This window comes from Saccopteryx bilineata, chromosome 4, assembly GCF_036850765.1.
Source record: "Saccopteryx bilineata isolate mSacBil1 chromosome 4, mSacBil1_pri_phased_curated, whole genome shotgun sequence".
Classification (NCBI taxonomy): Eukaryota; Metazoa; Chordata; class Mammalia; order Chiroptera; family Emballonuridae; genus Saccopteryx; species Saccopteryx bilineata.
The window spans coordinates 218,281,105-218,307,669 of NC_089493.1; the positions used below are offsets into that span (position 1 = coordinate 218,281,105).

At 39.5% G+C, this 26,565-nt stretch overlaps 1 protein-coding gene across 1 annotated transcript in view; it reads left to right on the plus strand.

Annotated features, from left to right (window-relative positions):
- Window positions 1-26,565, plus strand: part of ADGRV1 (adhesion G protein-coupled receptor V1) — a 729,252-nt gene that overhangs the window by 659,312 nt on the left and 43,375 nt on the right. Inside the window, exon 87 of the mRNA XM_066273806.1 lies at window positions 3,084-3,205. Within this exon, the coding sequence (XP_066129903.1) occupies window positions 3,084-3,205 (122 nt within the window). The remainder of the gene's footprint in view (window positions 1-3,083; window positions 3,206-26,565) is intronic.

Below are 26,565 nucleotides of genomic sequence, written 5' to 3' on the forward strand. Positions count from 1 at the left end.
ACATGTGTTTGTATGGTATGAGTGTGTACACATTGTTATACATACATATATTCTCATAGTCTGTCTACTGAAAGGGCTGAGAAGCAACAACAACACCCTAACAGCATACTTAGCCCCAGTGCTTGGTTTTTAAATGCTGTTCTCTCCTAGAAGGAACCAAGACTGAGGCAGAGAAAGTACAAAATGAGTTTAAGACACCTTTGTGAACCCAAAAGCTCACAGAATGAATGAGGACATAACAAAAGTCACAGAAACTATTTTGAAGGAGTTCTGGCTAAACAAACTTAGAACAATTTAAGCATCAAGGTAAATGATAGCAATTGATAATAACCCATATGAAAATTGAGACTGTATGGGTCCAAATTCTAAGAATGAATAAATTAATAAATCAAACATTTGATAAAAGAATGTTTACCTAGTTTCAAAACGTTGATAAAATAATGTCCAGCCTATAGAAAAGTTTTACAAGAGTTTATTTGAGCCAAAATTTTGAAGACATGCCTGGAAGCAAGATCTCAACAGATTGAGAAAATGCTCCTGAGAATGGCAGTTTTGCATGTCCTTGTGTGCATTTAGAATCAAAGGAGAAAACATAAGAAAGGTTCATGAAATCCACTGGTAGTAGATTAAGGAGGTGGGAGGAAGCAAAGAAAGGAAAGCTGTAGGATTGGATAAAGAGCAAAATGGGCCCTGGCCGGTTGGCTCAGCGGTAGAGCCTCGGCCTGGCGTGTGGGAGACCCGGGTTCGATTCCCGGCCAGGGCACATAGGAGAAGCGCCTATTTGCTTCTCCACCCCCCCCCCCCTCCTTCCTCTCTGTCTCTCTCTTCCCCTCCAGCAGCCAAGGCTCCATTGGAGCAAAGATGACCCGGGCGCTGGGGATGGCTCCTTGGCCTCTGCCCCAGGCGCTGGAGTGGCTCTGGTCGCGGCAGAGCGACCCCCCCCCCCAGGGGCAGAGCATCGCCCCTGGTGGGCGTGCCGGGTTGATCCCGGTCGGGCGCATGCGGGAGTCTGTCTGACTGTCTCTCCCCGTTTCCAGCTTCAGAAGAATACAAAAAAAAAAAAAAAAAGAAAAAAAAGAAAAAAGAAAAAAAAAGAGCAAAATGGAGAAACACATACTTCTTTTACACTGGCAGGTATGGGACAGATAATATTTAACATTGACAGCCCATAGAGATGGTACTTGAACAACAGGAGAGCAGTGAGGGTTCTGTGGTCTTGAGCTCTAGTGGCTGTGGTTGTGCTATATAGAGAGAGGTCTAGAAAAGAAAGTTACTTTGACATTTCAAAGGTATGTTATCCTAGAACCTAGATGCATGAGAACAATGGACAGCTAGCTGTCAGTTAAGGTAAAGATTGACCTTTGCTAAGGAAGCTATGAACTTGGGATGTGCCTACCCACCATGGCATGCCCGGCCAGGAATTCATGAACAGAACATCCCATGCGGTTACTTTGGGTCACTGAGCTTTCAGGCCTGCCCTGTGACACCCCCCTCCAGCTTGCCAGGTTTATTACACAGCACCTTTTTCATTCACAAAAGTAATACCACATAGGTATTTGTTAATTACAAAGAAAAATAGACTAACTTTACAGAGAGGAATCTGTGCAGCTACAATTTTAATCAAGTGACCCACATGATTATCATAAGTAATGGGACAAATCAAATTCTTATGCCACCAATTGAATGTTATAAAAAGAACCCAGCATCACTTCTATTATTTCTTCCAAAGTGTACAAACTGAAACACAAGAAAAAATTAGGCAAACTCAAAGGACTTTCTGTATGAAAATCTGACTGGTAATCTTTAAAAGGGTCAGAGTCACGAAAGCCAACCACAGACAGGCGAACTGTTTGGGGTTAAAGGAGACTTCAGAAACATGTCAGCTGGCTCTTTCTGCTACAAAGGAAACTACTGGAATAACTGACAGGTATTGAGTAATATCTGAGAGTGCTAGTAACATATCAATGTTAATTTCCTGATTTGATGGTTGTTCTGTGTTTATGTAGGAGAATGTCTTCGTAGAAAATTCGCACTAAAGTATTACAGAGGGTGATGATGAAGGATCAGGTTGGCAACTTTCAAATGGTTCAGAAAAACTTTGTTGTCATAATGTACTTGTAACTTTTCTGTAAATTTGAAATTGTTTCAAAATAAAATCTAAACCTGCTATAGTTATATTTAGTTTTTCTAACTTGTCCAGTACATGTGGATGGTAGATGTTAGTTGATGATGGTGGTGGGTACCTATGGACTTTCAAGTTTGTCTTGAGAGTGGACAGTGATGTGGTCCAGACTGATGTCTTTTAACAACTTGAAAATTTGTTTATTTGCAGCTGCTAAGATCTGATTTACTTTCCAAATCTTATGCAGCTTGTCACTTAAATATTAAAATCCCCTCTTTAAGGTTATTATTCTAAAACCCAAGCATCAAAAACAAGCCAGAAGGGTAATTAAATCATTGGCCCTGGAGAAATCTGTTCTGAAAAGTATTGAAACAAATCGCATGGGTAAACAATGGGTAGAATAGACTTATTTTTCATAGTTGTGAATCCCATTCACTAGTCTCTGCTCTTAACCCTAACTGTAAATTTTGGGATCTTCTCAGTCAGGAAAGAAAAAGAGAGATCAGTATATATTTTACCATCATACACAAACAAGTTTTTATATCATTTCTGTTTTAAAATGCTGAGTTGGACTACACTAATTTCGAGAGCACACTGATGCCTGCTTGCCATGTTCTGGCAAAGTGATCTATTCGAATTTACCTGTGATTTAAAAGTGATTTCATCTCTGCCATTGTTCTTATAACTTCCGGAACACTCCAGCAGGTGGTAGTCTAGGAGAGGAACAATTCTTCATCCCCACCCCACCCCTGCCTACCAGCAAAACAGGAAGACTCAGCAACGTGTGTTCTCTGGCGTAAGAATGGGATTTCCAAGGCAGTTCTTCAAAATGGGGACTTAGGCATGGAGAGTATTCCCCAAAAAAAGAGCCCCAAATAGTTTTTGTGTGTGTGAGACTATGCAGTATTCCGAAGCTCAAAATTTCTTTCTTCTTTTTCTTTCTTTTTTCTGTGATTTCTAGAAATTCCACTGGTTTTATATCTCTTCGCCCTGATTTCTGTAACATGGCTTTGGGGAGGCCTGCACATGGCTTACAGACACTTCTGGATGTTGGTCCTCTTTGTCATTTTCAACAGTCTACAGGTAAGATTTACAGTTTGATTATGGATGGCACACATGTATGCCAATGAACACATGGCATGAAGTGTCAATGTAAAGGTATGAGGTGTCCACACATAGGGGAATTTGTGTGCATAATAACATCATGCAGCATTGTAGAACAAGATATTGGGGGTTAAATCTTTAACACCTGAAAGACGGCTGGGCTATAGAGATAGGGAGGACATACATACTTTCCTTTTATTTTGAGAACATCTCAGTAATTACAAAAATATATTTTTGTTCAGAAGATTTGATGTTTGTGAACTTTGCAGGTGGCAGCTATGGAGGACCTGTGTTCATAGTCGGACCATGGCTGTGTCTAGATTTAGATCAAATGAGGAGTGAAGTAAATAGCAATGTTCAAGCAATCCCCTCTTGTGCTGAGTGAAATGAGAGTGTTTTGGTTCCCTACAAATGATAGACATCCTCTAAATCTAGCAATGCCTAGCTGAAATTAGTTTTGTCAGCATGCTTGGATAGCATAACTAGAAATGAAAGGATGCAGCAAAAATTAAAGCTGACTTCTTTAGTGTTCTTGTTAAATGGGAAAAAGTTGCACCCTGAAATTAACAAATGGAACAAGTAAATATATATTTCTTATTTTTTCAAGTGAAAAGTTCTATTCTAGACTAAAATAACTTCTTAAATATACCAGAGATATGTCTAAACTGTCCTTATTTTGACCACTGTCTTGCAAAGAACATGTATAGAAAAACATCTTGTATTAGGATTATGTCATAAAACTAAAATATGACTCAAAGCATATTTAGGTTTGCAAAGGAGACATATTCTTTCATGAGAGCATATTTTATCGCAGAGTACCTATCAAAGCATAATATGGACTTAGGAAGGGAAAAAATACAAAGTAACTTCAGAGTTTTGAATCTAGTTGTTATGCAGATACCTCCCCACAGATATGGTTATTATGAAGCATCTGCTCTTAGCACAGTGAGCCTGTGGAGCCAGGGCCGGAGTGAGGATGACAGCCCTGCTCCTCTAGGATCTGGTGACTCAAAGGCATAATCACTTAGTGATGAGCATAAACTATGGCAGGTGTCATGTAAACAAAGTGTTCTGAGAGCCCAGTGAAGGGCCTGTTTACTCCTGCCTGTACTAGCATTTGAGCTGATCCCCAGAAGTGAGCCACTCAAGTCAGAGGCCCTGTCCTGGTCGCCTGTGAAGCCCTAAGGCCCGGTGCAGCTATCATCAAGGTCCCCCCTGACAGCCCGGTGCAGCTAGAATCAAGGTCCCCCCTGACAACCTAAAGGTATATGTTATTTGTGAGACACACAGTGGTACACAGACCAGTTTTTAGATTTTTAAAAATATTTGCTGCAAACTTAATAATGAGAAATCCTGAATTTCTTCCAGCTGTACTTGCTTGGCAGCAATTTTCAAGTCCTGAGTAGACGCCGCCTCGTTCAATAGGCTGCGCGACCTTATACACGTGGTAGACTTCATTCATTCATTTCGCCTGCCCATGAGCTCTGACACCTTTAATATTTATTAAATAAGTGATGAGCATATGGTTAGAGATGGGTATTTCAGACCAAGAAAACCGTTGTAGCCTGGACTACAAAAGGAGAAAGTGATCAAATTCACCTAGATGAAGAAAAAGGGTCGAGGAGAGCGAGAACAGTTCTGCAGTTAGAAGGCAGAGGTAGGAAAGGAGACAGAAGGGTGGGCGGGATTCAGTGTCATGTGACGAGGTCAGGATGGGACAGTAAACTTCAGTTTCTAAGCAATGGGAAATCATCAGAGTTGGAGGGCTTTGCTTGTTTTGTTCTGATTGTTTTAATTGTTAGTTTTAATTTTAAAAAATATTGAATGGGAATGACATGCTCATACCTACTTTTTAGAAGGATGCTGGAAAACATTTAGGATGATATTGAAAAGGGGAGCAGCTCCAGCAGGTAGATGTTGCCACAGTCCAGCCTGTCGTGCTCTGGCAATGTGCCTGGGAACAGAAAGTAGTGACAGGTTTGAGAATTGCTGTAGAGATCAATTAATGAACACGGTTAGCCAATTCAATGTGGGAATCTAGACTGCGAGAGAGCAACATTGCTTAGCAATGCCTGGCGCAAGTGAATGGCTGGACGCTGACACATGAGACAACATGGGGATCCCCTCAAGTGCAGGGTTCTAAGGAGTAAGCAGTGAGGTTGGAGAGTCAGTAAGATTTGAGAAACAAAGCTACCAATCGATGTTTTAGTAACTAGGTCTAGGGAGAGAGCCAGTGAAAGAGATAATTATGAAAGAGGACTGGTGTAGGGCAGTTTGGAGTTGCTATTAGAAAAAAAAAAAGCTTCACAAGAAAACAGTACCAAACTCTGTCAAGTGTAGCAGAGCAGATAAATTGGATGAGAACCGAAGAGTGATGTGGTCTAGAAAGGCTAGTTACAACACAGGCTGTTAGACCCCACACTCAGAGTGTTTGACACGGAAGATCTGGGTGGGGTCTGAGAATCTGCATCTCTAACAGGTTCCCAGAGGGTACCGGTGCAGCTAGCCTAGGAACCACAGTCTGGGAACCACTGGTATAGAACGCGATTCTAACTCTACCAGCCTACTCTCTCGTCAACTTCAGCTGGAGTCCTGGATACTTACTCAATTCTACTGTGAAATAGAAATAAATACTCTTTAGAATTACAGTCGAATTTAATGAAATGGCATAATGAATGTAAAGCAATTGTACATCCCTCACACATAAAGAACAGTTATTTCTATTTTTCAAGAGGTGTCAAGGAGAATGCTAAATGAGAAATAGTGGCTGAGGAAGGAAGATTGATTGGTTATTCAAAGATTATTTTGTTTTGTTTTCTTGACTTGTGATAAGAATCAACAAAGGAGAAACTGACACCCGGAGGAAAAAGTCATTGTCATGGCAAGACCCTGAGTAGGGCAGGAAGAGCAGCAGTGATAGAGGGCTTGTCTGAGAGAGGAGCAGAGCTGTCTCTCTGAGGCGAAGGAAAGGGGGAAGGATCAATGAACATGAAAACACTATTCTGGAGCTAAAAAAAGGTGGAAAGTTAGAATATTCATCTGATGCCCTCTCTTTTCTCTCAAAATCAGCAAACTAGAAGATTTGTTGAGATAAATGAGTTGAAAGCTGAGGTAAATATAGTAAAAAAATATGAAGCAGTTTCTAAGCAGAAAGTAGATAAAAATGGAGGTGGGTCTGAAGATGGTCTGCTTAAGGTATCGGTGTGATTCAGTGGAGGTTGGAAATCTGAAATTTGTATTTGGACCAGTTAGCAGTAATTAAGTAAATTTAAACCTTAAGGTTAAAATGGTAGCTGGTACAATCTACCAAACCATATACACAGGAAAAAGCCTATTGAGCTGTTATTGAGGCCAATTAATTGAGGATGATTGTTGAGCATTAAGCTATATTATAAGGAGATAAAAAGAAATTGTTATGGTCTCTTACTTTGAGAAATTTAATATAAGCTGTGTATAAGTAAAAATTATTGAATAAAAATATTTCATACTCATATTTAATGAGCTTAATTCCATCTGCATGGCTCTATCGAAGCAGTGAGTATTTGTATTACTCTTGCTGGGATCTGGCACACTGGTTCATTCTTGGTATCAGGGTTCAGTCAGTCCTGAAAGAGACACTTGGGAAATATGATATCCCCAGGGTTTATTGGGGTTCATTAAGGTAGAGATTGCTTCATGTCTTTAATTCGAGCATCTCTATGGGACATGGTTATAGAGTAGTAAGATCTTTGACATATGTTCCATGAAGGCTGAATGGTTCTTTGTTTTGTTTTACTGGCCTTTGTATTACTTTTACTGCCTTTGTCAATGTCTGGGACCACAAAATATGTTATATACATATGCTTGGCTACTATATTTTGCTCAGCAGAGATTATTGCCACTTTTTTTAAAATTGAGAATGTAATTATGACATAGGTGCTCTGAGGCTGATGAATGAAAGGGATATTGCTCTAATATTCTGATTTTTTAATAGATATTAGTTGATGCAGTTTTAAAAAGGGAATCTTGATCACTAGAAATATCATCAGGAATTTCTTGATCACTTTCTGACAATTCAAGGTTGAACTATGTCTGAGCATTTAAGAAACTGTCGAAAGTACTTATTAATGCATAATGGATATAAGTGCAAAAATAAGGTATGAAAAATCATTGTAAATATAGCTACTATTATTTTTCTTACTCAGTAATCTTTTTGAGCATTGTGGCCACCAGCAGTGTAAGATACCTTTTACCAGCTTATGTGCCCCAGCAGGGAAAGAGCTTGTTTCCCAACAGGAAATATGAAGGACTTGAATTATCTTCACCTTGGATCACAGACTATGCAGAAACCAATCACATGGTGACAGGTACTCTGGCCAAGCCTGGGTCATGAGCAGACTCCTGAGGTAGGAGAAGTTGAATTCGTCTTAGAAAACCCACATGGAATGGAATTCCTAGCAGAGAAAAGGATTCTTTTACAAATTTGAGGTGGAAGGGACAACAGTGGTAACCAGGCCAAAGTAACAGATATCCACTACACATATTTTCTCCATTTTCTTGTTCATTGATGATGTTTAGACAAGGATAGATATTATCAAACCACTAAGAAACTTAATCAGTGTGACATCAGTTTATTGTGAATATCCTTGAAGTCCATCATATAAACAAATGTTTCTATGTGGTCCACAAGAAATGTATAAGGTACTACATTTAATATTTTTCTTAAGTCCATTTTAAACCCAAACCCATCATATTCAGACTTATGTACATTTATTTCATGTATTCTTCTAGGGCTTTCTCCCATTTACTATGTTAAAATTTCACTGTCAGTTGTAACTTTTACATAGGGAATCCCATGTAAGATCATCAGTATAGCCAGCAGTTTCAGGCGTGAACTTCTTGGAGATACGGGAAGATAAGTTTTTGGAGACAGTTTCATATACACAGAAGAACCTTTCCAAAAGCTGAAATTCATTCTTCTTGGAATGCAAATTTGGCAAGAGACCCAAACATTACATAGCACTGGATTATGACACTTCTCAGTATGTGCGTTATGAGATCACATTCTGCAAAGTACTGTTTGACTGTCTCTCTGTAAATGACTTCTGTATGTTCGTTTGTACAAGCATCTGGTCTCGAGATGTGTCCTGGCAATTTTTGAATGATTCACTATTCCAGAGAAGGGAGTTACAACATGGAATCTGTAGCTAAAAATATATAGCCTATATTCAAATTTAGGACCAGATGACTAAAATCATTTTTATTCCTAACCCCATGTCTTAAATGGATGGGAAACAAGTGACTCAAAGGTGGGAACAGTTTTTTCTACCCATTAGCTGTTGTTGTTTGGTGACCACTAGAGTGTTTTGAATACATAACACACTTATCTTATACAGAAAAATAGTGATTTTTTTCTTCTTTCTTTCTTTTCCACTCTACTTCCTTTATTCCCTCTCTTTCTTCTTTCTTTTCTCTCTTTATTCCTTGCTTTCCATGTATCTCTTGTTGTTCTATGCTAAATTTCAGCTTTAAAACTAAAGCCATCTTTTATGAAGAGATTATCCCAAATGAAAGTAGTCCTTAACGTAGCATAAGAAATGGATCATGCTCCTTTGCTCATGAATAATCCTCCTTTAATTTTCATCTACGAGAATTTCTAGTTAGCATCCAGAGGGGTTCATGCAGGTGTCTGCTTAGATACAGTACATATTTAGTCTTGGCTGCTTCCTTTTGAGGATAAACAGCTCTTGGGAAATACATATTGTTAAATAATCAGTTACAGAGGACTAATTGCTTCAAGGCACTCCCTTTGCAATTGTTTTTCAACAGCCAAAAGTAATAAGAAGTGTCACTTTGTTTCCATTGGAGACTAGCACATGAACTGTTCATGAGGAGTGGAAAAAGCAATCTTCCAGAAAACCCTGGAATAAACATGGAGAGGCCAGGGGAAGTATGATTCTGTCATTGATTTGTCCCAGAGCCATGTCAAGTTCAGTGAGAAAAGAATCACTACCCTTTTTAAATAAAGTGAGATTCAGAGACTAATGAATGTCTTGTGTGCTCTTCAAAACATCACAGATTATTTCTATAACTTTACAATAAATATAGAGCAGCTTAGACAAAGAGGTGTATTTAAATAGTTTTGATTAGGTCATGCCATTCTGTTGTATGTTCAGTAGCATCTGTGCTGGTGAAATATCTTTGTGTGTTTGTGCCATAGATTTCTTACTCCCTTTGATATTGAATGACAGCCTCTGACATTGACTCCTCAGCCTGTTGATCAGCCAGGCAGAGCACTTCAGGCAGACTGCAGGATTTTTACCTTTGTTTGTACTAGGTTCTCTCGGGTGGGTATCTTCCACAAATGCAGGAATAGTAACGAAGGAATGGCGTAGACTACCTTTTGACTCCTGGCTTTATCCTTGCAAAACAGGTGTCTCCTTTTCACCTGCCCCAATCCTGTTTTAGTGTTTAATCCTGTGCTTTTTTCCATTTCAGAGTTATTTTTCAATGCCCTCTACAAGCACTTTTTTTTAACTGTGTGGTATGCCTTCCTGAACTCTGTGTGCCATTACCTGTGAATAGATCTAGCACACTCTGATTTTTGAAATAGCCTATAGGAATTAGAGTAAGATGTGTGCTTCCTTTTGTTAAAACAGTTTTCGGTCTAACTGATTGTGGCACAGTGGATAGAGCGTCAGCCTGGGACACTGAGGTCCCAGGTTTAAAACCCTAAGGTCACTGGCTTGAGCACAGTCTCATCCAGCTTCAGCGTGGGCTCACCAGCTTGAGCAAGGGATCATCAACATGATCCCATGGTCACTGGCTTGAGCCCGAAGTTCGCTGGCTTGAGCAAGGGGTTACTGGCTTGTCTAGAGCCCTACCCCTTAGCTGCCTCTCCACTCCCCATTCCTGCCACCACCACCCCCGCCCCCATGAAGGCATGTCAATCAATTAACAACTAAAGTGCCACAACTACAAGTTGATGTTTTTCATTTCTTTCTCTCTCTCTCTCTCTCTCTCTCTCTCTCTCTCTCTCTCTCTCTCTCTCTGTCATGTTTAAAAAAAAAAAAAAGGTTTGGGAGAACAAAGGAAACAAAGTTTGGGGCCAACGGCCGACTTTCACCTGGTCATTCAGATTCTTTGCTTTAGTGTTAATTTATTCTGATCTCTTGTATTAGTCACATATTGTGGAGAGGAGAATGCTTTTCTATGCATATTGTATGGTGGCATTCTCCAACACTGAGCTGTCAGGGACGGTGTGAGGAGCACGCAACCACGTGTCACGCAGTGTCTGCTCTGCCAAGTGGTGTGCCGTCTCTGAGCTTGTCATCTACTCTCCAGAGGTGCTTTCTTGTCCTAAGTTTTGTCTGAAGGATCGTGTAAAAATATATGTATAAAATATAGTTTACAAACTATATAATGTTTTATAACTACAAAGTATATTAGAAGAATTCGACCAAAAAAAAGAGAGAGAAAAAACAGTTATGGCAGAAGCTATATAAAGATGAATGAAAGGCCAAAAGCAGATTTGTAAGCTTAGTCCTTAAGTCCTCCTAAGTCACTGGTCCTCCCCCAAGTGGTCCCATCTACTCATAGGTACTTCCTTCATTGCAGATGTAGTGGTGGCCCCTGTGTCTGCTTATTTAGAACATAGACCCACTGTGGTCACTCATTTGCTTTTAAACGTATAGCAGATGTCTTCAGGTTCATGCAGGTAACTTATGTGGGTGAAATAAGCTTATAGAAGAACTGCAGAGTAGACTTCTCCTAAATGGAAAGGAAAAAAGCCAACATTGTGTGGGCCAAACAAAAACTTTTGCAGGGTAAATTCCCATAGCTAGCTGGCAGTCCTTGTACAAACCCTGGATAAAAATAAGTGCAAACTTCTTCCTCTAGAAGAGATTTAATCTTCTTTTGAAAAGCAAACAATATGGGCTGATCACCTTGATCCGGTAGACACTGGATTTCAGGATTTGTGGTGGTCAGTCTGTGTATGGTTGCCTCCTCCCTTGGGAAAACGAAAAAGTTGTTCAGGTGCTGAAGTGAAAGCCGATCATGTTATCTGGGACTCTTCCTCCTCGGCAGGCTCTGGGCCCCAGCTGCTCATTCCCAGCACTGGAAGACTGCTGAGTCCCTTGCTTAGTGTTTTAGCCTCTGTGCAGCTCCTTTCTGCTTTGTTTCTTACCCTCTCATCTCTCTGCTAGGCAGCTTCAAAAGTGGCAAATGCCTTTACAGTTTCCTTTTTCTTTGGAATCTTGGCCCCTCAACTCCTGCTTGCCTTAGTATATTTGAACCTATAGACCATGAGAAAAAGACTCACTTTATGTGAACTCCAAGAAAGAATTTGTCTTCTGACACTTACTCCCCATGGTCAACCAAGGGCTCAAATTTTATGAATAATAAGTTTAACAACTCTTACTGACAGGGGTTCCTCACATACTCTGTGTACCAGCAGGGACTCCGACTGAACTCTGGGCTCCTGGCCCGGTGCCCCACTTGTCTACACCTTCCCATCACCCACTGCAGGAACACCCTGGTCTCCCCTTCCTACCAACAGACTGAGACCTGTTCCTTCCAATCAGAACTGCACATTGTATCCTCATTGCGTCTATAATGACAACCAGTTGGAACTATCTGATGTGGACTGCACAATTTGTAAACCTCATTTCTGTAGCTGGGAGTTTGGGTGGAAACTTTCTCTATGAAAAATGGCCTCCCCTTTGTCTTGGTGGAGCAAAATTTAGGTTTAGACCAGAATCTGTGTTTCCCTGGCTGCAGCTCCTTTCGCTAAAATAAATGCTTTGTATTTTTTATTATTGTCTAAAAGAAATTTTGGTTTCCAAACTGTATATTTGGTCTCCCCAATCTCACGAGGTTACCACAAGTCACAGGCTATGTCTTTTTGATCTGCCTTTAGGCATCTTACTTCGTATTGGAAAGTTTTCTAAAGAAAAAAAGCACGCAGTGAAGATAGAACCCCTTGCTAGGTGTGTTTTGTTCCTTGTATGATCTTGGTCTCTCAAGCGCTAGTTGTTTTGATGCCTTTCATCTGCTATTCTGTTACTGTTTTTGTTGTTTTGTTGTGTGCATGTGGTTGATAGTATTTTCTCTAGTTTATAGGATTGTACATGTGAGAGTTAATCTGAAATAAACTCCCATCAGAGCCAGAAGCAAAGGACTCATTAAATTTATTTCAATAAATATCTAATAAATTTTTAACATTAGATGAAATGTGTGTTAATATATGAAGATATTTAGAGCCACTGCAATTCATTAGATATCTAGCAGATATCTTTTTTTGTGTATGTGATAGAGACAGAGAGAGAGACAGAGAGAGGGGCAGACAGGCAAGAAGAGAGATTCTTAGTTGTTTATTGATTGCTTTTTCTTATGTACCTTGCCTGGGGGGGGGCTACAGTAGAGCAAGTGACCCCTTGCTCAAGCCAGTGACCTTTGGGCTCAAGCCAGTGACCATGGAGTCATGTCTGTGATCCCACACTCAGGCCAGCAACCTCAAGGTTTTGAACCTGGGTCCTCCACATCCCAGTCCAATGCTCTATCCACTGCATCATCACCTGGTCAGGTAAGCAGGTATCTTTTAAGACACGCGTACTGTACTAATGCTTCTGGAAACACTGATGACAAAGGCTGTGCATGCAACATCCTAAGATCAGCTGATGAGGTACACTATACATCTTGTATGTCATTCATTTATATATATATATCATATATAAATATATTAAACTCATTAAAATTGTACAATTTATATCCATCAATTGAAATTTTAGATTCAGAAATGAGACTGTGGCTATAGAATAGCCTCATACCTATTTTTCAAAGCTGACAAAAAAAGGGAAAACAGTCAACACAAAAGAACAATTAAGATGAATGTTTCAAAAGCTTACTGTTCTAGAAAACAGATCTGCCTTCTCACAATGTGGATTAAAAATGCCAACTAAAATCTTACCGAAAACAGTTTTAATGGCATGAAATCAAATACAGGTATAAACTTAACTCTTTTTTTTTTTTTTTTACAGAGAGAGAGATAGATAGGGACAGACAGACAGGAACGGAGAGAGATGAGAAGCATCAACCATCGGTTTTTCGTTGCGACACCTTAGTTGTTTATTGATTGCTTTCTCATATGTGCTTTGACCGTGGGCCTTTGGCACACCGAGTAACCCCTTGCTCAAGCCAGTGACCTTGGGTCCAAGGTGGTGAGCTTTGCTCAAACCAGATGAGCCTATGCTCAAGCTGGGTCTCGAACCTGTGTCCTCCACATCCCAGTCCAACGATCTAACCACTGTGCCATCGCCTGGTCAGGCTAAATGTAACTCTTAAAAAAATCTGTTTAGATAGGTGGATCCAGGAATTTCTGTCTTCATGCTTCAAAATAAACCAAATCCATGTCACTATTTTTCTATACAAGTATTTAAAATAATATTCTCTTTAGATTGAGAAATAGCATGAAATAGTTAAAAGCACTGTGGAATACAAATATTGTCATAGTAACTTTTAGCTTTGTGATTTTAGGCAAATTATTTAATCTCTGAAATGGAGATACTACTATTTACTTTATAAGGCATCTGTGGAAATCACCCAAAAAGATTTTATAATTTCTAGTACATAATAGGTATATAGTAACATTAACTGCCTTTCTCCTGTCTGTAATAATGTGACACCATAATTGCATATGCATTCAAATTAGATTATTTTCACACAAACAAAACCTTTGAGATTCAGCTCTTCCTAGCAGTCACTGAAATCAGTTAGCAGTGTTTCTCCAATTGATGATCATTCAGTCTGTTCAGAACCCTAATGATGTCACAGGTCACACTCACTGAGCTACCATTTCAGTGATCTTATTTGGCTACAAGATCCCGTGTATAGCTACTATGTTGGTGTTATATAGCATAACCTATTAGTTATATTTTGTCCTTTGTTTCTTAACTAATGTTTTGGAACATTTTGAAGCAACATTTCAGATTCTCTTTCAGTCTTGAAAAATCTCATTATAAAGTGGAGATATGGTAGATTATATACATTTACCTTATTGTTTGAGCCAATATCATCCCACTAGAAATCTTCTATTCATTCATTCAGAAGCATTAGTCTATCTGGACTGTGTTCATGTGTGTATATATTAGACACGTGTCCCCATGCCTCTCTGCTTAATATGTATTATAATAAAAATCACAATAATATCTAATATTTATTAAGCATTTATTATGTGGAATTGTACTTACTTTATTTCAACATTACAGCAACCCTGCAAGAAAGGAACTGTATTCTTGCCATTTTACATTTGGGGAAACAAAGGCTTAGAGAAGTTAAGTAACTTAAGCCAAGTCACACACTCAGTAACTCAAGAGTTGGGATTCAATAAATTAAGATCAATTCCCCTAGTAGGCTATGCAGTTCTACAACACCATATAATATTATTTACATATTCCATGGTAACTTAACAGAAGGCCATGCTTATAGGAGCTATTCAACAAATGCTCTGTTGCATTAAAAATTTTGCTAAATTAAAATGCATAAAAAAGAAAAATGAATTAACAATAAATAAGCATAATTTACATAGGAATTTGTGTTTAGTTATCTTCCCCTATAAAAATTAATGCATTTCAACAAATGTTCGTCTGTTTTAAAACTTATGCTCATTATAAAGTCACATTCCTCAAAGAACAATCTCTTTTTGGCTTAGTTGAAGATCTTTATTGAGACAGTGGGTGGGTAGCAGTATCATACAGTAGGCGCCAAATTAGACAGTGAAGTCCACAGTGAACATGCTCCCCACAAGCTATATTACATCCTTAATGTTTTAGTTCTATAATTGAAGCAGTCCTAAAAGAAGTGGCCTTCAGCATCAAGTCAAGATAGAAATCAGGTTTCTATTGTTTACTCAGGATATTTGTAAGCACAGTGAAAGCTGAAATGGAAATTAAAAAAAAAAATCACTCCTGTCTTCAAAGACAGGAAAAGCTGTTTAAAAAAGTATGCAGTTGGTGATGTGTCCTGGCTCCTTTACATGCCCCTTGCTTTTTTTTCCCATCTCTCACTCACTGTCCCCTCCACTACCTAATGCCTGTTAGAGGAGACCCAAAAGCCATATGCATTGAGTTAATCAGGCCAGATAGAGTGGATTTCCCAACCTCTGGTGACGCTTATGGCCATGAAATCCACTGTTTTCTGAAATCCCTAACACATTCTCTTTTCATGAATATAAACTGAGTTTAAATATAGCAAGAAATGCACAATACGGTTAACATTTTGGTGGGAACACATTGGAAGTCTCTAGCTTTATTTTCTCCACTTAGTTGACCATTGCTGTGTGAAGACGAAAGCATAGTAAACCTAGCACTAACTGGAGCTAGAGACTTCATCTGAAATAATGGGACTGCAAAAACGGAGAATGGAGGCTGGATTCACTGGCTGTGTCCAAACCAGGGAGCCTTTGTCTCAAATGTACCTGAGCCTTCTAAAATGAGTAAGGGACCGGGGCTCGAGCAGTCATCCTCTCCCTTTTGCTTCTTGTCTCTCCTCTCGGAATGTATATGTGGCCTCTCTTTGGTTGATGTGGTTGCAGCATTTTGTATTGAAGGGTTGTTTTATCACTGGGTGTCCACCTCTGTCCAGTACTAGCAAAAGCTAGAGAATTGCTAGTGGAATAATGCAAAAAAAAAAAAAAAAAAAAAAAAGCTTACCAGAAGTATATGACCTGATTACGGGGACTACATGAGTGACCTGATCATCTGCTAAAAGGAAGTTTTCTTTTTTCACTGAAGATTGATAGGCAAATTACTGCAAAATGGAATAAATTTTACCCATGATTTTTTTTTTGCTTCTTTTTAAAAAAACTTTTTAATTTTAATTTATTGTGTTAACATGGATTCAAGTGTTCAAGGGTCCCACTCCCTCAGCTCCCACCCCTATGTCCCCCATTCTACCCCCTTTGCCCCCCTCCCTCAACCCCCTCCCCCCTTCCCTCTGCGATTTGCTGTCCTGTTATCTGTATCCATGTGTTATGTGTATATAATTTCACTAATCCCTTCACCTTCTCTGATTCTATCCCCTGATCCCCCTTCCTTCTGACCCTGCCTCTGACTCTATTCCATTCCTCAGTTCACTGTTCATTAGATTCCACATATAAGTGAGATCATATGATATTTTTCTTTCTCTGCCTGGCTTATTTCCATCCATGCCATCACAAAAGGTAAGGTTTCCTTCTTTTCACAGACACGTAGTATTCCATTGTGTATATGTACCACAGCCTTTTAATCCACTTGTCCACTGACAGACACTTGGGCTGTTTCCAGATCTTCACTATTGTAAACAATGCTGCAATAAACAGGGGGGTGCATATCTTTTGAATCAGTGATTTGGTGTTCTTAGGATATATTCCTAAAAGCTGGGTCAAAAGGCAGTTCTGTTTTTAATTTTTTGAGGAAATGCCATACAGTTCTCTACAGTGACTGCACCAGCCTGCATTCCCACCAGCAGTGCAGGAAGGTTCCCTTTTCTTCACACCCTTGCAGGCACTTATTATGTGTTGATTTGTTAATGAGCACCATTCTGACAGGTGTGAGGTGGTTTTAATTTGCATTTCTCTGATAATTAGTGATGTTGAACATTTTTTCATATGCCTGTTGGCCATCTGTATGTCCTCTTTGGAGAAGCATCTATTCAGTTATTTAGCCCAATTTTGTGTGTGTGTGTGTGTGTGTGTGTGTGTGTGTGTGTGTGAGAGAGAGACAGACAGACAGACAGACAGACAGACAGACAGACAGATAGGGACAGACAGACAGGAAGGGAGATATGAGAAGCATCCATTCTTCATTGTGGCAGGTTAATGATTCATATATTGCTTTCTCATATGTGCCTTGACTTGGGGGCTACAGCAGACCAAGTGACCCCTTGCTCAAGCCAGTGACCTTGGGCTCAAACAAGCTTGTGAGCCTTGACCAAACCAGGTGAGCCTATGCACAATCTGGTGACCTCAGGGTTTCAAACTTGGATCCTCCACGTCCCAGTCTGACTCTCTATGCACTATGCCACCACCTGGTCAGGCTTGCCCATTTTTTAATTGAATTGTTTATCTTCCTGATGTTACATTTTAGAAGTTCTTTATAAATTTTGATTATTAACCCCTTATCAGAAGTATTGGCAAATATGTTCTCCCATTGTGTGGGTTGTCTTTTTATTTTATTAATGATGTCCTTTGCTGTGCAAAAGCTTTTTGGTTTGTATAGTTTCATTTGTTTATTTTGTCCTTTATTTCAATTGCCTGTGGAGATAAATCAGCAAAAATATTGCTATGAGAGCCATCAGAGAGTTACTGCCTATGTTTTTCTCCAAGATGCTTATGATTTCACAACTCACATTTACGTCTTTTATCTATTTTGAGTTTATTTTTGTGAATGGTGTAAGTGGGTCTAGTTTCATTTTTTTTGCAGGTACCTGTCCAATTTTCCCAACACCATTTATTAAAGAGACTGTCTCTACTCCACTGTATGCTCTTAGCTCCTTTGTCAAATATCAATTGACCATAAAGGCGTGGGTTTATTTCTGGGTTCTCTGTTCTGTTCCATTGATCTGTATGCCTGTTCTTATGCCAGTACCAAGCTGTTTTTATTACAGTGGCCTTGTAGTATAACTTGATATCAGGAAATGTGATACCTCTCACTTTGTTCTTCATTTTCAAAATTGCTGAGGCTCTTTGTGTTCTTTTTTGGGTCCATATAAATTTTTAGAATATTTGTTCTATATCTTTGAAGTATGCCATTGGTATTTTAATAGTGTTGGGTGGATAAAATGTATTATGCTCACTTTGTTAAAGATGGCACTGCCCATGTGGAGGCCATTGCCCAGGTGATATTAATGTGTGTCTCTGTAGGCTGTGGGCAGGCAGGATCCTTGTAGCCTGGGGCTTGGTTTTAGGATTAAGCCTTTCCCACCCGTTTTGATGTGGGGTGGTACAATCCCATCATGCCCCAGATAAGTGACTTTGTATTAGAAATTTCCCTATTTCGTATATTGGATTAAAGGTTATGAATCTACACTATAAAATGGGGGCAGAACAGGAGCTTGCTCTCTTGGTTCCTGAGATTATCATTAGGGGAGAGAGCAGAGAGGAGAGCAGAGAGAGGCCACGTGGAGGAGGCCAGGAGAAGCAGCCAAGATGGCGGAGTATTGAGTGAGAAGCCAGTTTGTGCAGGGAGAAGGAAGGAGATGGTGAACAGAGGTGAATAAGTCTGGTGAGTCTGGAAACCTTTGATTCTAGGAAACTCGGATAAGTCAGTAGCTTTATGAGCACTGAATGTGAGTGGGTTTTGGAGCCCCGTGTGTGTTTTTACTTGCCCGCCGGGTGCAAGCTAGGATTAAAGATGATGGCCCACCAGTTTTTGGCTCCGTTGTTTTTTTACCAACTGTCCGAATCCAGTGCGAATCTGCATGGGCCAGGTGGCTGTGATGGTGGCCCTGGCCTTGTATACTGGCTTTACAAATAGGAATTACATTGAATTTATAGATTCCTTTGGGTAGTATATAATTTTAATAATGTTTATTCTTCCTATCTATGAAAACGGTTGTAGTACTTCAACCTGCTGGGAACTACCAGTGTCACATGGAAAAAACCTGCTCAAGATACAAACTGATGTCAAGAGGAAGAGGGGGAGGTCTGCCAAGAGAAGCAAAGAAGACCTCCTAAATTTCCTTCTCCCTTAGCTTTTATTGATCAGAAACAGAACAGAGGTAACAAGATTATAAAGGAGGGAGACCAGGTTATAAGGGGAAAGAATGACTAATAGCCATTTTGCTGACATGTGGAAAGGGCTAATTTGGATCAGTACATTCTCTTTTTTTTTTTTTTAAGCTAATTAAGCACAAAGGAAGGAGCAATCTAGAACCTCCAGGCTAATTTTCTAATGCCTGTTCACATCCATTTCTTTGTGTCTGCACAAAGGACATTCACTCACACAGTTTCTTGGTATTTGCATCCAAGAGACATTCACTCAGGGATTTTAACTAAAGTTCCCCAATCCAAGTCATAGAGGGTTCAAGGATAGATGGGTGATTACTTACACATGGTATATGCTTCCTCTTATTTTTATCTTCCTTGATTTCTTTTTCAATGTCTTATAATTTTCCGAGTATAAGTCTTTTGCCTCCTTGGTTAAATTTACTCCTAGGTACTTTATTATTGTTGTTGCAATAGTGAAGAGGATTGTTTCCTTAATTTCTCTTTCTGACAGTTTGTTGGAGGTGTATAAAAAAGCCACTGATTTCTGAATATTAATTTTATATCCTGCCACCTTGCCAAATTCACTTACCAGGTCTAGTAGTTTTTTGACTGAGATTTTAAGGTTTTTTATGTACAGTATCATGTCTTCAGCAAATAATGATAGTTTTACTTCTTTTCTAATTTAACTGCCTTTTATTTCTCCATCTTGTCTGATTGCTGTGGCTAGGACTTCCAGAACTATGTTGAATAAGAGTGGTGAAAGGGGGCACCCCTGCCTTGTTCCTGTTCTTAAGGGGATTGTTTTTAATTTTCCTCATTGAGTATTATGTTGGCTGTGAGTTTGTCATAGGTGGCCTTTATTATAGTGAAATATGTTCCCTGTATTCCTCCTTTGCTGAGAGTTTTGTCCATCAAAATCTGGTTTATATATTTAGGTGCTCCTATATCAGGTACATAAATATTTACATGGTTATATCCTCCTGTTGGGTTGCTTCCTTTATTATTATGTAGTGACCTTCTTTATCCCTTATTCTAGCCTTTGTTTTAAAGGCTATTTTCTCAGATATAAGTATTGCTACCTCAGCTTTTTTTTTTTTTTCATTTCCATTTGCATGAAATACTTTTTTCCATCCCTTCACTTTCAGTCTATGTATATCTTTTGTTCTGAGGTGGGTCTCTTGTAGACAGCATATGGATACAGTATGGATACTGTTTTCTTATCCATGCAGCTACCCTATGTCTTTTGATTGAAGCATTTAATCCATTAACATTTAAGGTTATTATTGATATGTCCTTTATGTTGCCATTTTTTTCTTTAACCTACAATCCTCTTTCTCTTGATTTCTTTTATTTTAAATTAATTTTAATGGGGAGACATTGATAAATCAGGGTACATATGTTCAAAGAAAACATCTCTAGGTTATTTTGACATTTGATTATGCAGCATTCCCATCACCCAAAGTCCAATTGTCTTCCATCACCTTCTAACTGGTTTTCTTTGTGCCCTCCCCTCCCCCAACCCCCTTCCTCTCATCCCCTCACCACATAACCCCCACACTCTTGTCCATGTCTCTCTCATTTTTATGTCCCACCTATGTATGGAATCATATAGTTCTTAGTTTTTTCTGATTTACTTATTTTGCTCAGTATAATGTTATAAGGTCCATTCATGTTGTTGTAAATGATCCGATGTCATCATTTCTTATGGCTGAGTAGTATTCCATAGTATATATGTACCAAAGCTTTTTAATCCACTCATCCACTGACGGACACGGGCTGTTTCCAGATCTTTGCTATTGTGAACAATGCTACAATAAACATGGGGGTGCATTTCTTCTTTTCAAACAGTGCTATGGTGTTCTTGGGGTATATTCCTAAAAGTGGGATAGCTGGGTCAAGAGGCAGTTCAATTTTTAATTTTTTGAGGAATCTCCATACTGTTTTCCACAGTGGCTGCACCAGTCTGCATTCCCACCAGCAGTGCAGGAGGGGTCCCTTTTCTCCACATCCTCACCAGCACTTATTCTTTGTTGTTTTGTTGACGAGCACCATTCTGACCAGTGTGAGGTGATATCTCATTGTGGTTTTAATTTGCATTTCTCTAATGATTAGTGATGTTGAGCATTCTTTCATATGCCTATTGGCCATCTGTATGTCCTCTTTGAAAAAGTGTCTATTCATTTCTTTCACCTATTTTTTGATTGGATTGTTTGTCTTCTTGGTATTGAGTTTTACAAGTTTTTTATAAATTTTGTTTATTAACCCCTTATCAGACATATTGTCAAATATATTCTCCCATTGTGTAGTTTGTCTTTTTATTCTGTTCTTATTGTCTTTAGCTGTGCAGAAGCTTTTTAATTTAATATAGTCCCATTTGTTTATCCTGTCATTTATTTCACTTGCCCATGGAGATAAATCGGCAAATATATTGCTGCGAGAGATGTCGGAGAGCTAACTGCCTATATTTTCTTCTAAGATGCTTATGGTTTCATGGCTTACATTTAAGTCTTTTATCCATTTTGAGTTTATTTTTGTGAATGGTGTAAGTTGGTGGTCTAGTTTCACTTTTTTGCAAGTAGCTGTCCAATTTTCCCAACACCATTTATTAAAGAGACTGTCTTTACTCCATTGTATGCTCTTGCCTCCTTTGTCAAATATCAGTTGTCCACAGAGCTGTGGGTTTATTTCTGGGTTCTCTGTTCTGTTCCATTGATCTATATACCTGTTCTTATGCCAGTACCAGGCTGTTTTGAGTACAATGGCCTTGTAGTAGAATTTGATATCCGGAAATGTGATACCTCCCACTTTATTCTTCCTTTTCAAGATTGCTGAGACTATTTGTGTTCTCTTTTGGTTCCATATAAATTTTTGGAATATGTGATCTATATCTTTGAAGTATGTCGTAGGTATTTTAATTGGTATTGCATTGAATTTATGAATTGCTTTGGGTAATATAAACATTTTAATGATGTTTATTCTTCCTAACCATGAGCACGATATATGCTTCCACTTGTTTGTATCTTCCCTGATTTCTTTTATCAATGCTTTGTAATTTCCTGAGTACAAGTCTTTAATCTCCCTGGTTAAATTTATTCCTAGGTACTTTATGTTTTTGGTTGCAATGGTAAAAGGGATTGCTTCCTTAATTTATCTTTCTGAGAGTTCATTGTTAATGTATAAAAATAGCTTTGATTTCTGAGTATTAATTTTTTATCCTGCCACCTTGCTGAATTCATTTATCATGTCTAGTAGTTTTTTGACTGAGACTTTAGGGTTTTCTATATACAATATCATATCATCTGCAAATAATGATAGTTTTACTTCTTTTTTCCAACTTCGATGCCTTTTTTTCTTTTTCTTTTTTCTTTTTTTTTTTCTTTTTCTTATCTGATTGCTGTGGTTAGGACTTCCAGAACTATGTTGAATAAGAGTGGTGAAAGGAGACACCCCTGCCTTGTTACTGATCTTAAGGGGATTGCTTTTAATTTCTGCCCATTGAGTATGATTTTGGCCGTGGGTTTGTAATAGATGGCCTTTATCATGTTGAGGTATGTTCCCTGTATTCCCATTTTTTTTTTTTTTCATTTTTCTGAAGCTGGAAACAGGGAAAGACAGTCAGACAGACTCCCGCATGTGCCCGACCGGATCCACCCGGCATGCCCACCATGGGGCGGCGCTCTGCCCACCAGGGGGCGATGCTCTGCCCATCCTGGGTGTCGCCATGTTGCGACCAGAGCCACTCTAGCGCCTGGGGCAGAGGCCACAGAGCCATCCCCAGCGCCCGGGCCATCTTTGCTCCAATGGAGCCTTGGCTGCGGGAGGGGAAGTGAGAGACAGAGAGGAAAGCGCGGCAGAGGGGTGGAGAAGCAAATGAGCGCTTCTCCTGTGTGCCCTGGCCGGGAATCGAACCCGGGTCCTCCGCACGCTAGGCCGACGCTCTACCGCTGAGCCAACCGGCCAGGGTCCCTGTATTCCCATTTTGCTGAGAGTTTTGATCATGAATGGGTGCTGGATTTTATCAAATGCTTTCTGTGCATCTATTGAAATTATCATGTGGTTTTTCTCCTTACTTTTGTTTATGTCCTGAATCACATTGATTGATTTGCGAATATTGTACCAGCCTTGCCTCCCAAGAATAAATCCCACTTGATCATGATGTATGATTTTTTTTTTATATATTGCTGGATCCGGTTTGCTAATATTTTGTTGAGGATTTTAGCATCTAAATTCATCACGGATATTGGCCTATAATTTTCTTTCTTTGTGTTGTCTTTCCCTGGTTTTGGAATCAGAATTATGCTCACCTCATAAAAGGAGCTTGTAAGTCTTCCTTCCTCTTGAAATTTTTGAAATAGCTTGAGAAGGATAGGAGTTAGTTCTCCTTTGAATATTTGATAGAATTTACTTGTGAAGCCATCGGGCCCAGGACTTTTCCTTTTTGGGAGTTTTTTGATAACTGTTTCAATCTCATTTGTTGTAATTGGTCTGTTTAGGTTTTCTGATTCTTCCAGATTAATTTTTGGAAGATTATATGTTTCAAGGAATTTGTCCATTTCATCTAGATTGTCTAGTTTTTTTTTTGGCATTCAGTTCTTCATAGTATTTTCTTACAATATTTTGTATTTCTGTTGTATCAGTTATTATTTATCCACTCTCCTTTCTAATTTTATTTATATGAGTCCTCTCTCTTTTTTTCTTGGTGAGTCTGATTAAAGATTCATCAATCTTGTTTACCTTTTCAAAGAACCAGCTCCTGGTTTCATTGATCCTCTGTATTGTGTCTTTAGCCTCTATGTCATTTATTGCTGCTCTAATCTTTATTATTTCCTTCCTTTTACTAGCTCTGGGCTTTACTTGCTGTTCTTTATCTAGTTCTTTTAGATGCAGGGTCAAGTTGTTTATTTGAGCTTTTTCTAGCTTCTTGAGGTATGCCTGTAATGCTATGAACTTCCCTCTCAGGATTGCTTTTGCTGGGTCCCAAAATTCTCAGTTGATGTATACTCCTTATCATTCGTTTCTAGGAATTTTTTAATTTCTTCTTTGATCTCAATGTTAACCCATTCATTATTTAATAACATGCTATTTAGTTTCAAAGTGTTTGAGTATATTTCAGTTTTTCTGTGGTGGTTGATTTCTAGTTTCATGCCATTGTGATCAGAGAAAGTGCTCGATATGATTTCAATCTTCTTAAATTTGTTGAGACTGCTTTTGTGCCCTAACATGTGGTCTATCCTAGAGAATGTACCATGAGCACTTGAAAAGAATGTATATTCTGCTGCTGTAGGGTGAAAGGTTCTGAAAATATCTATTAAATCGAGTTGAACTAGTATGTCCTTTAAGTCTGCTGTTTCTTTGTTAATTTTCTTTCTTGAGGATCTATCTAGTGATGTTAGTGGGGTATTGAAATCCCCTACTATTATAGTATTGCTGTTGATCTCGCCCTTTATATCCATCAAAGTCTGTTTTATATATTTGGGTGCTCCTATATTAGGTGCGTAGATATTTATAATGGTTATATCTTCCTGTTGGATTGCTCCCTTTATCATTATGTAGTGACCTTCTTTATCCCTTACTATAGTCTTTGTTTTAAAGTCCATTTTGTCTGATATAAGTATTGCTACTCCAGCTTTTTTTTTATTTCCATTTGCGTGAAATATTTTTTCCATCCTTTTATCTTTAGTCTATGTATATCTTTTGTTTAAGGTGTGTCTCTTGTAGACAGCATATGTATGGGTCCTGTTTTCTTATCCACGCAGCTACCCTATGTCTTTTGATCAGATCATTTAGTCCATTTACATTTAAGGTTATTATTTATATGTAATTGTTTATTGCTATTTTATTCTTTAAAACTGTATTCCTGTTTTGCTGTATTCTTTTTCTCCTTTGATCTGTTCACAACAGACCCCTTAGCATTTCTTGCAGCCTTGGTTTGGTTATAGTGAATTCCTTGAGGGGTTTTTTTTTCTGGGAAGCTTTTTATTTCTCCTTCAATTTTAAATGATAGCCTTGCTGGATAAAGTAGTCTTGGTTGTAGGTTCTTGTTCTGCATTACTTTGAATATTTTTTGCCATTTCCTTCTGGCCTCAAGTGTTTCTTTTGAGAAGTCGGAAGTCATCCGTATGGGGGCTCCTTTGTAGGTGATAGTCTTTATTTCTCTAGCAGCTTTTAATATTTTCTTTTTATCACTTAGCTTTGGTATTTTAATTATGGTGTGTCTTGGGTGTAGATTTTTTTGGGTTTCTTTTTAATTGAGTTCTCTGTGCTTCTTGAACTTGTGAGATGTTTTCCTGCCTTAATTGAGGGATGTTTTCAGCTATGATATATTTGAACAAAGTCTCTCATTCTGCTTTTAATTCCTTCCATTGTGTTCTTCATTTCTGATATTATATTTGTCATTTCTGTCTGATTCTTTTTTATTATTTCAATGTCCTTTTTTATATTTGCAATCTCTTTATTTAGGTGTTCATAATGACCATCTATTGTTTTTCTAATATCTTTGAGCATCCTAACAATCATTATTTTAAACTTTGCATCTGGTAATTTGGTTATATCTGACTCATTCATGTCCTTTTCTGTGGATTTCTCTTGATTCATTTGTGTTGCACGTCTCTGCTTTTTCATTTTGTGTGTGTAAAAGAAGGTTTTGGCCACTGGAGTCCACTGGGTATCGCCTCTGTGTTCCCTAGGTGTGGTCTGTCTGCAGGCCTGCCACCCCCTCTGCTGTTTCTGCCTAGGGTGTTTGGGTACAGGCGTTGCCGGTGCCTGCCCACTGGGGCTGTTGCTGTGGTTTCCGCCTCTCCTTCACGGGAGTGGCTGTGATCATGTGCTCTGGTATACAAGCCTCGTTTGCCTTGGCCTTCACCCCGCCTCTGCGGGTGGCGTTATGCTCAGCCCTGAGGGCAGGGGTAAGCACCTTTGCTCAGCTGTGGGTCTCCACTTGATTCTGGGCTTTCGCCCTACCCTTGCAGGAGGAGCCTGCTCATGGGACGGCTGCAAGCCTTGGCTCCACAGGCCAGGCGGGACTGCATGCCCATGCTCAGTAGTGGGACTCTGCCTGTTCTGGGCTTTTGGCTCCCCTCGCCCACCGTTGGAGGAGCCGGCTCCCAAGTCAGGCCACAAGCCTCGTTCCCATGGGCGGGGCAATGCTGTGCTCCTGCGCCCTTGCTCAAGGGTGGGTCTCTGCCCCTTCCGGGGCTCCTGCCCTTCCCCTGCAGGCTGGATTACAGGTGGTCCAAAGTTGGGCTTGACCACTTTTGCAGGTCCCCTGCTCCCCAGCCAGACAAGACTGAGCACACACCTGGGCCTCAGTAGTGGCCAGCCAGCTTCTGCCCTTGCTGACAGAACCGTGTTTCCGCATCCCGCTGCCGCCCGCTCTCAGGCGAGCCCTCAGCCGTGTGGGTGGGGGTGCTGCAGCTCAGACCCTAACACTCACTACTGTATTCCTGAAAGCTCCCTCCTTGTAAGTGACTCTGCTCTGAGTGCCGCGGGAGAGCTTGTTTGGCTGGTGTCCTTCCCTTTGCTGGTATTGCTGTTTCTAGGGGAAATATTCACTTCAGATTTGGGGAGTGACTCGTCCCAGGGGTTAGGGTGGCTTCTCTCAAAATGTTTCTCCCTG